We start from the raw sequence: 13,056 nt of genomic DNA, 5'->3' as shown, positions 1-13,056 counted from the left end.
CATGGAGCCTGCTTCTCCCTCTGCCTGTGTCTCTGCCTCTCTCTCTCTCTGTGACTATCATAAATAAATAAAAATTTAAAAAAAATAAAAATAAAAATAAAAGAATCTATGCAAAAGCAATTAAGCTTTATTCATGTTTAATATGCAAAACGGGTCAAATATATACATTGGAAATGCAAGCTCAAGAAAAATTCTTTTATCAGGATGGCATGGCCCCTGCCAACAACCTGTCTGTCAGGCAGGAAGCACTTCTTTTTGTGACTCCAATGCCAGGTCAGGATCTGGCATACAGAAAGTGCTCCAAAACTGGATGCTACATGAATCAATGTGGATTAAATACAACTTTCTACTTTCTAAGGGGCCTTGAGGCTGCCCCATTTCTCTTTCCTGCAGGGAGAGGATGTGGGTCATGCAGTTTAGTCAAGGCTCAGACTCCGCTCAGGGGGCAGAGCTTTCAGAGAGAATCAAGTGGGTCAGTCTGTTGTCCTCCCTCTCCCGTGGCTTCTGCTTGGATAGGATACTTATTCTCGGAAGCTGAAGATGGTCCGAGGAAATGACTCGATTGTGACTGGGAAACTAGACTATACATCTCCGGGAATAAGCTTTGGGCATTCCTTGGCAAAAACATGGCTTAGTGAGGCAGAGGCTGAAGGGGCAGACTCTCCACCCTGCAGTGGGATCCAAGCACTTGGCATCATTCTTGCCCATGGAACTAGGGACAGAGACAGAATGCTGGGCCAACATCTGGAAACCAACCCATACAAATACACATCCCAGCTTCATTTATTTTCCACCACTGAAGCACGACCAGCACCCTCCAGCTAGCCCCAGTGGGCAGAGAGGGATGGTACTTGTGATCCCTGAGCAAGGCCTTAAGGATGACGGCAGGGAATTTGACATTTATGTGTATCTAAGATGGAACCCAGACCTTCACCAGCACAGGTTCCCTCATGTGTGTTCCTTCTGCCCTCAGCACCAGAGGAACCCATGACTTGCATCTCTGTGTGTATGTGTGCCTCAATGATGTACTGTCTAGTTCTTGTGGTTTCTGAGTCCCAGACAAACAGCTCAGACTGCACAACTGATTTGGAACCTGCTCTTTTCCCCCAGCCTTCTAAGTGATCCACATTATTGGCATCTTTTTCCTTCCACAATACATTTTATTTAGGAAAGCAACATAGAGTCATAGTGCAGCAAAGTATAAAGACAAATACAAAAAGACATTTGGGCAACAACTGGTTGTCTTCTGGACATCACCATGGATCTCATTGTAACAAGTTAGGTTTGCTTCAGCATCAACAAGTTCTGAACCAAGTCTGTGGCCATCTCTGGTCCCTGTGGCCATTTCAGCAGGCATTTTGGGGCTGAACATTTGATGCCATGTTTCTCCTCCGTTGTTCATTCATTCAAATTTGAAAATGTGAGAGGGACTGTAGTGAAGACACAAATGGGAACAAGAAACAGTCCCGGCCCATGGGGGCTCATACTCTAAAGGTGAAGCAGAGAAGTAAACAGTCTACACAAGACAGTGTGGCAAGTGCTACCAAAGATGCACACTCTGTGTGGTATAGGGGCCACAGGACAGCCACCTGACCCAGCTTTGGGGTGGCTGAGAGGGCTTCTGGAGAGATAAGGCCTAAGATAAAGAGACCTGGAGGATGGGGTGGCATGTCAGCCAGACAAGTAAAGACCTGCTGGTGCAAGTCTGACCATTGTCTTAACACTGCACTCATGTCCTTCCTCTGAAATTCTACATCTCCTGGTCAGTCCTATTCACTAGTCCCTTCTTTGTACAGGTGGTGAGTTTCCACAGGTACATACCTTACACCAAGATGCTGCCTTGTCGAGGACGGAGACTCTTTTCCCTGTACCTAAGACTATGTGTGGGACATAGTGGACCCTAAGCAGATCCTAGCTGGGAGACAGATGGTTTTGGATGAACTTCTCCAGCACTTCTCTAGCACTTGGCTAGAGCAAGAAGGATGGGGTAGGTGGTGGTTATAGTGAAAACGGGTCAGGGATACACAAAAGATACACAAAGAAACCACATCCACCAGGTCATCTGGACCAGAGCACTGGAATATTTTCATTTTCATTACTGCAAAGTCAAACCACAGAAGTGTTCTCAACGGCACAGCCATTTGGAAGAAAGGAACAAACAAGTATTCATTGCAACCAAAAACTAGACAATAATTTGCGCGTTACCCACTGCCCCCAACACCCTCAGAACCCACAGGCCCTGAAGCTGGCTGGCGCTTCAGTCGAATGTGATCCGGAAGCTGCGCTCCTGCTCCTTGCGACGCCCCTCGCACACCTTGGTCACCTCCTCCACCTTCCTCTGCAACAGGGCCGAGTTCTGGTCGATCCACTGCAGCGAGTCCATGTGCGCATTGAGGATCTTGCAGATCTGCTGCAGTGGGTCGCTGGTGTCGGCAGGGCCTCCAGATGTGTTCAGGTGCTCAATGATGTCCTTGAGGTCTTGGGCCATGCGCTTTAGCTGTGCATCGATGTTCTCTGCCAGCTTGTAGGTTTTCTCACGCTCCTCATCGGCATGCTGCAGGTAGACAGTGCCACTCTGCTCCTTGACTGACTCCTCCAGTGGGCTCAGCAGGTCTTCCAACTCCTTCTGCTGAGACAGGATGAAGTCGAGCTCTTGGTCCAGCCTCTTCTGGTCCAGCTTCACTTTCTCCACCTCACGGTGGAGGGTAGTGATCTTCTCCCCATTCTCAATCAGTGTGCGGTCCCAGGCATTGACCTGTGTGGCCTGCTGCAGGAAGTGCCGTTCCTGGTCCTCCAGCTCCAGACTCCACTTGTTGATCAGACTCTCCAGCTGGGCGTAGGTCATCACAGGGCTGGTGGATGCCCCAGTGGCTGCGCCAGGGCCAGGTGGTGCGGCCACAGCAGCCGGTGCATTGCTGGTGATCCCGGCCGGTGCAAGGGGCTTCAGATTCAAGGCAAAGCCAGTGGTGGTAGTGGTGGCTGCAGTGGTGGCTGCAGTGGTGGTGGCGGCCGTGGTGGTGGATGTTGTTGTGGAGGCCGTAGAAGCTGCTCCAGGGGCCTTTAAGCTGAAGCCCAGTGTTCCAGCCCCAGGAGTTCCAACCGTGGTTGATGGGGTACAAAGAGAAAGCCCAGTGGTGGTCGATGAGGTTGGAGCAGTTGCTAGAGAGGCAAACAGCGTGGGCCCAGCACTGGTAGTGGCAGCAGTGGGTGCAGGAGCAGCTGGCTGTGTGGCTCCCGCTCCAGTGGCTGCTGGAGTGGCAGGAGTGAAGGGCAATCCAGCAAGTGCCGTGGGCTGGGTTGAAGTCCCCATTGAGCCAATATTAAAACCTGAGGTCCCGGTCTGGGACGTGCTCCCCCCTGTGAATGAGAATCCCCCTGGTGTGGTGGAAGGAGCAGCAGAGGTGGTGGCAGAGCCAAACATGAAGCTGGTGGGTGCTGTGCTCTGGCTGGAGGTGACAGTGCTCGAGATGGCATTGGTGAGGGTGCTGCTGCTGAGCCCAAAGCCGCCAGGGTGTGCTGTAGCTGGGGTGGCAGCCACGCTGCCCAAGTTTAGCTTTGGTGTGCTGATGCCTAAGGAGAATCCAGTTCCTCCTGTGGCAGGAGTTGTGGTTCCAAAACTGAATCCTGGGGTTTGTGTTGCTGGAGCCTGGGTTGTGAGGGAGAAGAGGCCAGTAGAAGGAGTACTTGCAGCTGGCTGGGAGGGAGTCCCAAAATTAAACCCACCAGTGCCAGATGTAGAGAAAGAAAACCCGGTAGCAGGAGTGGTTGTCGCTGTCTTTGCAGTGCCAAATGTGAACCCACCTGTGGGGGCCCCAGTGCCTCCAAAATTAAACCCACTCATGGCTCCAGATTCTGGTGGCGGCAGCTACTCTGGCTCCCAAAGCAAATCCGTCGGTGTCTGAAACCTTGGGAAGATTTTTAAAGCAGAGTAAGTCACATGATCAGATGGCAGTTTTGGAAAGGCAACCTCAATGCAAGATGGAACAGTCTGTAGGGTGGCGGGACTGGATAATTAGATATGTGGCCACCATCTCACTCCCTGTCATAACCTAGCCAGGCCCTGCTAAAACTAGAAAAGGAAGATCTGGAAGCATAAGCTCATGCCTGGGAGTCATGTGCTAGGAGCCAGATGTGCTTGGGACATGCACGGCCAGGCTCAGCACAAGCAGGAGTAATCTGTTGCCCTAGAGAAGAAGGCCAAAGGGCAGGCACCTGAACTGACCTCAGCCCCTGAGGAGGAGCTCAGATTCAATACACTTCAGGCAAGTGGGACTAGAAGCACACAAAATAACACCTTTAGGAACTGCTCCCCAAGTTTCCCTGCTAAATGCAAGTGGGAGGTGGTGGGTGGTGGACTGATCTGGTTGAGTGCCACCCCGAGTACCTTTCTGGAACTCACAGAGAAGCCCCAGAAAGCTGAGCTGTATGGTAGGACATGAGGCACAGCCCTGGTTTAGGAGGACAGAGGGCAGGGTGGAGCATCCCCCTGCCCTCTTCCTAGCTCAGGGATGGGACTTGGGTCCCAGGACTGCTAACTTGGACAAGGGTCTCAAGAAGAGGTGGCCTCCTTCACCTGGAGGTGTAGGGCACAGATAATGTGCATATGGGGCACCCCTTCATCTTTCCAGCCATCTGCAGCTAAGCTGCGACTAGAGAGAGTGACAGAGTGGGGAGGAAGGAGAGGGAAAGTGATCACGTGCCCAGAGGATCCACACATGCTCACAGGGCCCTGAGCTGGGGCTGGTGAGGGAAGAGAAGGGACCCCAGGAGGGCCTATGAACATTCAGCTGTACATAAGTTCTCGGAAACCTAGGGCTTGCGGCTGACCTCAAATTTAACATGAATTCACAGTCGGCTGCCACTGCTCAGTGGGAGGTCCCTAGGTTGCATGACGAGAAGTGTAGATTCTAATGTAGACACTGGGGTGATTTCCAGGCAGCTTGCTGTGCCCAGCACCATGTTATATAAATTCTCTTTACCCAGACCCTCAGCCAACTTCAGAACTGTGCTACAAGGAGGCTGGGATGATGGTCCCCATGTGCAGATGGGGAAAAGAGAGGCTCAAACGGAAGGAACTTGTCAATTCTCATGAGACCTGAACCCTGGCCTTGCTGTAAACTCTATTTCTACTCCATCAAACCAGTCCATTTGATCACAGGGCAAACAGCCCTGCTTTGGGGCATGGCTGCCATTGTGTACCCCAGACTCCATTCAACACTCCACAGAGCTTATTTTCCCTTTATCTAAAACAGGTCAGGGATCCCTGGGTGGCGCAGCGTTTTGGCACCTTCCTTTGGCCCAGGGCGCGATCCTGGAGACCCAGGATCGAATCCCACATCGGGCTCCCGGTGCATGGAGCCTGCTTCTCCCTCTGCCTATGTCTCTGTGCCTCTCTCTCTCTCTCTCTCTGTGACTATCATAAATAAGTAAAAATTAAAAAAAAAAAAAATTAAAACAGGTCAAGGGGCAGCCCGGGTGGCTCAGCGGTTTAGCGCTGCCTTCAGCCCGGGTGTGATCCTGGGGACCTGGGATCGAGTCCCACGTTGGGCTCCCTGCATGGAGACTGCTTCTCCCTTTGCCTCTGTCTGTGCCTCTCTCTGTGTTTCTCATGAATAAATAAATAAAAATCTTAAAAAACAAAACAAAACAAAACAGGTCAGGTAATTCCGCAGCAAGACAGCTCTTGTTCTCAGGCATGAAGATGGTTCTCCAGATGTAAAGAAGAGACCCAGGTTTGGATTCTGCTTCTGCTACGAGCTGTGGGTCCTGGTGTACTTTATTCCTGGAGCCTCTCTATACCTCAGTTTCCCCAACTCTAATGAGAAGGGTGATCCTCTCTCACAGTGAAGGATAAACAAGGTCATTACCGAGAAGCCAAGTGCCTGGCCCAGAGAAGCCAACCACAAGTTGTTTCCTTTTCCCTTTCTCTCTTCAGGACCAGTTTTATTTTTTCAAGTGTCCTCAGGGATCCTGTCACAGCCTGGGCTAGAGGAAACCTGCTGTGGCTGCCCCTCCCCAATTTCCACTGCACCCTCTACCTTCCTGCCAGACCCTGACATTTCCTTCTCTTCCACACAGACACATGCTTCTAGGGAGAGGATCTCAGCACCACCCACACTGCCACTGGGGCCACCTGTGCTTGGGACATGGTCTAAGTCAGAAGATCCCCCACTGGCTGCCCAGGAGCCCCTCCAGGGGTGTTCAGAATATATACACTGCTGCCAGACCAATGGGGTAGTTTTATGGGCGGCAAGGCCCTGGCCATGGCATTTTTATAAAGCTCTGCTGGGGGCTCCTGGAAAAGGTCCCTTCACTCCCACCACAGCAATGTCTGAGGCTTCAGTGCCACTGGCGCCGCATATTGCCCTGCACTAGACTCCTTCTTGCGTGAGCGCACACATCTCCTCACTCAAGAGCCACGTCAAGTCTGCCGTTACTGGCAGCCCAAAGCATCTGAACAGCTACACCTACATGTCTCAGTTCTCAAGATCTCAGCCCAAGAGAGCTTCTATTAATAAGCTGTGGCTAAATTTTTCCACAAGAGCATTTATAAAAAGTTCTCTGCAACTATTAAAAAACTAAAAGAAAAACAATCTTCTGTGGGGGCTTTTCTGGTTTAATCGTTCACCATTTATTAAGTGTGCCTCATTGGTTTCCCATACTACAGGTGCTAGGGATCTACTAACAGTGGCACATACATATTGATTTAACCCTGTGCTATGTGCTTTAGATGTACTACTTACTCCTGAAAGCAGGTCCATTGGGGATCCCTGGGTGGCTCAGTGGTTTAGCACCTGCCTTCGGCCCAGGGCGTGATCCTGGAGTCCCAGGATCGAATCCCTCATTGGGCTCCCTGCATGGAGCCTGCTTCTCCCTCTGCCTGTGTCTCTCATGAATAAATAAAATCTTAAAAAAAAAAAAAAGAAAAGAAAAGAAAAGAAAGCAAGTCCATTTCACAAACCAGGAGAGTGAGGCCCACAGAAGTTACCTAAGCCATGGCCTTGCCTTTGTCCTTGAGGTAGCCAGAGAAACGGCAAACGTGAACTTCAGTACCAGGGTTCCAGGGAAGCAGGGATGGGGGGAGTGGCAGTCACATAAGGGAGCATTTTCCTGAGCTGAGTGTGGAAGGATGTGATGTCAGCCAGGGTTGGTCAGGTGGGTTAGAGGAAGGGCCAGAGAGAGGCTGAGATAGCAGGTCTCTAGGGTGCTAAGTGACTTGGTGTGGCTGGAGGGAGTGTTTGTGTATGAAGTAAAGGGCTGACTCAGAAGGCCTGGATTGTCCAAACCCTGCACATTCCAAAGAAAAGACTGGTCCTTTTCAGTTACCTGTGAGATAACCTCCAAGCCCTGCCAGCTTGACCTCTGCGGGGCCAGAGAAAAACGACAGTCACCTACACAGACACTCCATGCCCATGGAACCGACCCCCAGGGTCAGGTGAGCTTCCCTGGAGGGCAATACTCCACGTGTGCTGTCACAAAGTGTTACTGGGAGAATTAAGTGCTGTCACTATGACTCCACCTGGAGAGAGAACTGGAAACTCACATCTTGTCTCTCCCAGATTCTGCCCTGTGCACCTTTTACCTTTACTGATTCTAAACTCTCTCCTTTTGCTGTAACCATGAATTTAACAGCTTTGCTGAGTTATGTTGAGTCTTTCTAGCTCATCACTGAACTTAAGGGTGGTCTCAGAGACCCCTGTGCATAATGTGTGTGTAGTGCTGTGTGATGGGAGCTGTTGGTCAGGAAAGGGCATGCTGATGGCTCAGACTTCATTTTGAGTGAGCCACGGAGGGACGTTACGGGTGGCCACATATCTGTGTGGGGAATGGGCTGGAGGGGGAGAAGCTGGAGGTCAGGTGGCTGGGAGGAGGCCAGGGGTGATGGTTTAGGCCAAGAGCTAGAGTCAGGACCCTGGGGACAGAGAAAAGAGAACCCAGGCCGGGGAAATGAGTGTAAGTCTGCACAAAACGAAATGTAGTAGTTATGGTTCTGCAGGGGCTGTCTCAGTGAATAAAGCCATCAATCAAGACCAGGACTCTGGGAGTTTCTCAAGAATGTGTCTGAACAGATACATACTATTCTGAACTCTGATACATACTTTTCCATTTTTACCAAAGGGGTAAGCTTTCCTACAAGAGCAGCAGACAGTGCTTGGGTCAGGTGCTTAGGGCAGATGTGGCATCTGTAGCTCCCATGGGCCTGGAGTGAGGAGAGACTGCCTCAAGTCACCGAGGTACTCATTGAGCTGCCTGACCTGCATCTGTTCTTGTTTTTCACACCACATCTGCCTGCCTTCACAGCCCAGGGAAGTTACAGGTTCTGACCTATACTCATCCTGTCCCCTGGCTTTGAGGACTATGGTTCCCTGTCATCATCTCCAACTTCACTCAGGACCATTCACCTGACCTCTACAGTTCCTTGCTGCTCCAAATCCCAACTTTACAGGGGCAGCCCCGGTGGCTCAGAGGTTTAGCGCCGCCTGCAGCCTAGGGCATGATCCCGGAGACCCTGGATTGAGTCCCACGTCAGACTCCCTGCATGGAGCCTGCTCCTCCCTCTGCCTGTGTCTCAATGAATAAATAAATCTAAAAAAAAAAAAAAAAAAAAAAAAAAAAAATCCCAACTTCACAGTGATGGAAGACAGAGACAAAGCAAATTCTGTAGTGCAACATCCACTCAACACACACATCTGAGCATCTGCTATGCACCGTTCAAGGCCCTGGGAATATGGCTGTGACAGAGAAAGCAAGGCCCTGCTCTTACAGAGCTTCACTTCCAGCAGAGCAGACAGACAGGCAGGAAAACCACAAACTTCACAAAGGAATTATACAGCATGCTAGAATAGGCTAAGCATTATGGAGGAAGAGAAAGTAGGGCAGGGAAAGGGGAGCAGGGTAGTGGCATGCAGGTAAAAGGGCTCAATGACTCATACTGAACAAAGTTCTGGGGGTCCCTGAGGGCCAGGACGACAGGAGGACAGTGTGATTAAGGAGCAGGAGCCACTGCTCCTGAGCCTGGGGACTCTCTCCCTCCTTACCTCTCCCACTCCGTTTGCTATACCTGGAACAGGAGTGTTTGGGAATGAATATGGAGGGACCTCAGCCTTGGACCAAGGGGAATGAAAGGATTAAGAAGGCAATGGGGGGGGGGGGAGGCAGGTAGGTCTATGTGACAGAATAATGGTCTCCATACATGTCCACTCCCTAATCCCAGAACCTACGAATAGTAGACCTCACATGACTCAAAGGGACTTTGCAAGCTGTGATTAAATCAAGGATTCTGAGATGGGGAGATTATCCTGGTGGGCTGCATGGACCCTAAATGTAACGGTGAGAGTCCTTAAGTGGAAGGGGGAGGCAGAAGATGTGACCACATAACAATGTTCTGAGAAATGCTATGTTGCTGGCCCTGAAGACAGAGGAAGGGGATAAAAGCCAAGGAATGCAGGGGGTCACTAGAAGGTAGGAAAGGCAAAATATGGATTCTCCCCTAGAGTCTCCAGAAGGAAGGAGGTCCTGTGGACCCATTTCAGACTTCTAACTTCCAGAACTATAAGAGGATAAATGTGTGCTGTTTTAAGCCACCAAGTTTGTGATTATGTTACAATGACAATGGGAAGCCAATACAGGAATGGGGAGAAAGAACAGGATGGCCTCCATCTAGATAAATGGATGGGAAACACATCCTAGAGCTGGGGCCGAGGAAGGGGCTGGAGAAGAGAGGTGATGGGGTCAGGGCACGTCTGCCTCTGTGCCTGGGGGTCCTGGGGAGAGGATGCTGTAGTTGCTGGGCCCTGGCAGCTGGGGAGCTGGTGGGAAAAGAACAGTGAGCTGTGATTCTGAGAAACCAGACAATCTCTGCTGCTGGGGTGACCTCACCAGGGGTGTGGATGTGTGCAAAACCCAGCAACAACAGGCCACCTATGACAGAGGGAGGGATAAGGTGGCCTGGGAGCATGAGGAGGGTTGGTGATGGTGTCAACCCCCCAGGCAGGATTTCCTGCTTTTGTTCACTGTTGCTATCCCCAGTGCCTAGAATGGTGTCTGGCATGTAGCAGGCACTCCATAAATAACTACTAGTGACCGACTATCTGACAATTAAGAACTGCCATTTACGGAGTGCCACTTATGTAATGGCACCGGGCCGGAATACTAGGTAGAGCACAATAAATCCTTCCTGGATGAGAAACAGGCTCAGAGAGGTGATGTGACTTCTTCAAGGTCACACAGCAGCAAACGCTAGTTCCAGAATGGGAATCTAGATCTTTCTTGGGGCATGTCCTGAAGTTCTGCCCAGAGCTAGGGAAATGTTAGAATTAAGTCTTAAAGGACGAATGGGGTTCTCTGGGCAGACATGTCTACAAGAGAGTGATATATACACAGGCCGGCTTCTGTACAGCAGGCTGTGGGGAGGTGAGGCTGGGGACCAGGTCAGTCCATCCAATGGAGACAAAGCCATGATGAAGTTTCCCTTCCTGATCCCACAGCTGTTCTTCATTTTCTCACCTCAGAAACTAAGTGACCCTTCCACACTAGGCTCATCCACTGGGGTGGAGATAGCTTCTGTCACCTTCCTATTTTTTTTTTAAGAAAGATTTTATTTATTTATTAATGAGAAACAGAGAGAGAGGCAGAGACATAGGCAGAGGGAGAAGCAGGCTCCATGCAGGGATCATGCCCTGAGCCGAAGGCAGATGCACAACTGCTGAGCCACCCAGGCGTCCCTGTCCCCTTCCTTTATGCCAGTTCTACTCCACTTCATTTGGGGCAGCAATAAGTCCAGCCAAAGGGCTCTATTTCCTAGGGCTTTTTCGATGGGGCTTGGGATTGTATGTCCAGGGTTTTCTAGTCCATTTATGGGCAGGGGTGGGGACTGTAGCTATCATTAGAAGTCCATACTGCAGGGACACATGGGTGGCTCAGTGGTTGAGCGTTTGCCTTTGGCTCCGGGCGTGATCCCAGAGTCCGGGGATCGAGTCCCACATCAGGCTCCCTGCATGGAACCTGCTTCTCCCTCTGCCTGTGTCTCTGCCTCTCTCTCTCTCTCTCTGTGTCTCTCATGAACAAATAAATCTAAAAAAAAAAAAAAAAAAAAAAAAAAAAGTCCATACTGTGGACTTCTATGTGCTCTGAGGACAGGGACCTTTGTTCATCCTTTTCTGTCAGTCATTCCGCAAGGCTCTGCAGCCCACTGGCCAGGGCTCCTGAGTCTCCACTATTAAACCCTGGGATCTGGGATCCCTGGGTGGCGCAGCGGTTTGGCGCCTGCCTTTGGCCCAGGGCGCGATCCTGGAGACCCGGGATCGAATCCCACGTCAGGCTCCTGGTGCATGGAGCCTGCTTCTCCCTCTGCCTGTGTCTCTGCCTCTCTCTCTCTCTCTGTATGACTATCGTAAATAAAATAAAATAAAAAAAATTTAAACCCTGGGATCTCAGATTCTAAATTCACTCCCATGCCTGTTTCCTCATATGAAAGACAGAGATTACAGGTCACAGATCATGCAGTCTTTATGAAAATGAAACTGTCTGATCTGCATTGGGCGCTTAGCACGGTGCACCCCTGGGGCCCCAGAAAAGCTAACCTCTTAATAGTTACAAGTTCTGGGAGCAATTGAAGCAGAGCCTCCTGACATTTCAGGCCACAGCCACCTGGTGGCGCAGCCAACAACGCCGAGCCCAGGTGAGGCCCAGGAAGCAAGGAAGAGCTACCTTTGTGGGATCCATTCTTCCCCCCCACCCCACAAAATTAGCAATTTAATGGGGCACCAGGCTGGCTGAGTCAGTAGAGCACGTGACTCTTGATCTTGGGGTTGTAAATACGAGTTGCGTATAAAGATGACTTAAAAACAAAATCTTGGGGATCCCTGGGTGGCTCAGCAATTTAGTGCCTGCCTTCCACCCAGGGCACGATCCTGGAGTCCCGGGATTGAGTCCCGCGTCGGGCTCCCTGCATGGAGCCTGTTTCTCCCTCTTCCTGTGTCTCTGCCTTTCTCTCTCTCTCTACGTCTATCATGAAGAAATAAATAAAATCTTAAAAAAAAAAAAACCTCTAAAAATAAATAAAAATCTTAAAATAAGTTAGCAATTTAAGACTTGGAGGAAGTGTGGTGATAGGCTGAGAAAGACCAAAGAAGAGAGACAAAGGGAGTAGAAAGTGGCGGTAGGAGAAAAAAGGGGAAAATCAGAGACCGGACAGATCTTTGCCTTTGGTTCCCATCAGCCCAGCCAGGGAAATCTGATCCCCACAGAGACTCAAACGCCTGCTGGTACCTTTGCCATTATGCCAGTGCAGTAACTCCCTGTCCAGTCTGCTGTCTCTTGCCCCCACCATCATCTCCTCTGAGCTGTCTCACTAACCTATGAAACAGAGCTCGTTGGCCACTCACCCCAAGTCTGCCAACTCTGCTTCTTATCTCTTGAATTGGTTCCCCTCTCTCCCTTGAATCAAAGAAAAAATCCTCTGACCCCCAGGGAACACGTTCCCTCAGAGAGCCAGCCCTTCAGGAATGCAAATCAACTGATGAGAGCAACTTGCTAACCAGACCAGAGCCAAGGCAGTCTCCACTGTTCCAGGCTAAAGAGACAGCAGCGCAAAGGCCAAGGCAGCGGTGGTCAGTGGGCTCCAGAGCAGTGAGGGGTCGGTGTGGCCAGACTGCGTGCAGCATGATGCTACAGAAGTCTATGTGAAAAAAAAAAAAAAAAGAAGTCTATGTGAAAGGATCTCGTTTATTTTGAGGAACTGTCCCAGGTGGCTGGGGAGGAGCTGGTGGTAGTCTGGGTCACCCTGTTGGGCTCTTACACAACCACCTTGTCTGGTGGGCATGGCCATCTGAGCTACAGGAAACAGCCTCCAATAAAGGCAGGGATGCTTTTCTAAGCCAAAGCGGCAGCAGGGAAACCTCAGAGGTCACAGCAGTGTAAAGGTCTTCTCTTCCATAGTGCATAGTGGCCCTAACAGGGAAGGCAAGATAGACATATGCCTGTTTTCAACTGCCTCTTACCCCTTAGGCCGCTCAGGATTCTGGTCCCAATTTCCTCCAGCCTGCTCCTCCCTGA

General features: G+C 50.6%; 1 protein-coding gene across 1 annotated transcript in view; it reads right to left on the bottom strand.

Moving 5' to 3' along the window:
- Positions 1-107: 107 nt before the first annotated feature.
- The window catches only part of NUP62 (nucleoporin 62), a 26,120-nt gene continuing 13,171 nt past the window's right edge, over positions 108-13,056 (bottom strand). The window contains exon 2 of the mRNA XM_055310432.1: positions 108-3,905. Coding sequence (XP_055166407.1) covers positions 2,258-3,841 — 1,584 coding nt within the window. The 5' untranslated portion in view covers positions 3,842-3,905 and the 3' untranslated portion in view covers positions 108-2,257. The remainder of the gene's footprint in view (positions 3,906-13,056) is intronic.

Source organism: Nyctereutes procyonoides, unplaced genomic scaffold, assembly GCF_905146905.1.
Source record: "Nyctereutes procyonoides isolate TBG_1078 unplaced genomic scaffold, NYPRO_anot_genome, whole genome shotgun sequence".
NCBI lineage: Eukaryota > Metazoa > Chordata > Mammalia > Carnivora > Canidae > Nyctereutes > Nyctereutes procyonoides.
The sequence above is the reverse complement of the archived record's forward strand: the minus strand, read 5'-3'. Positions and strand labels throughout refer to the sequence as shown.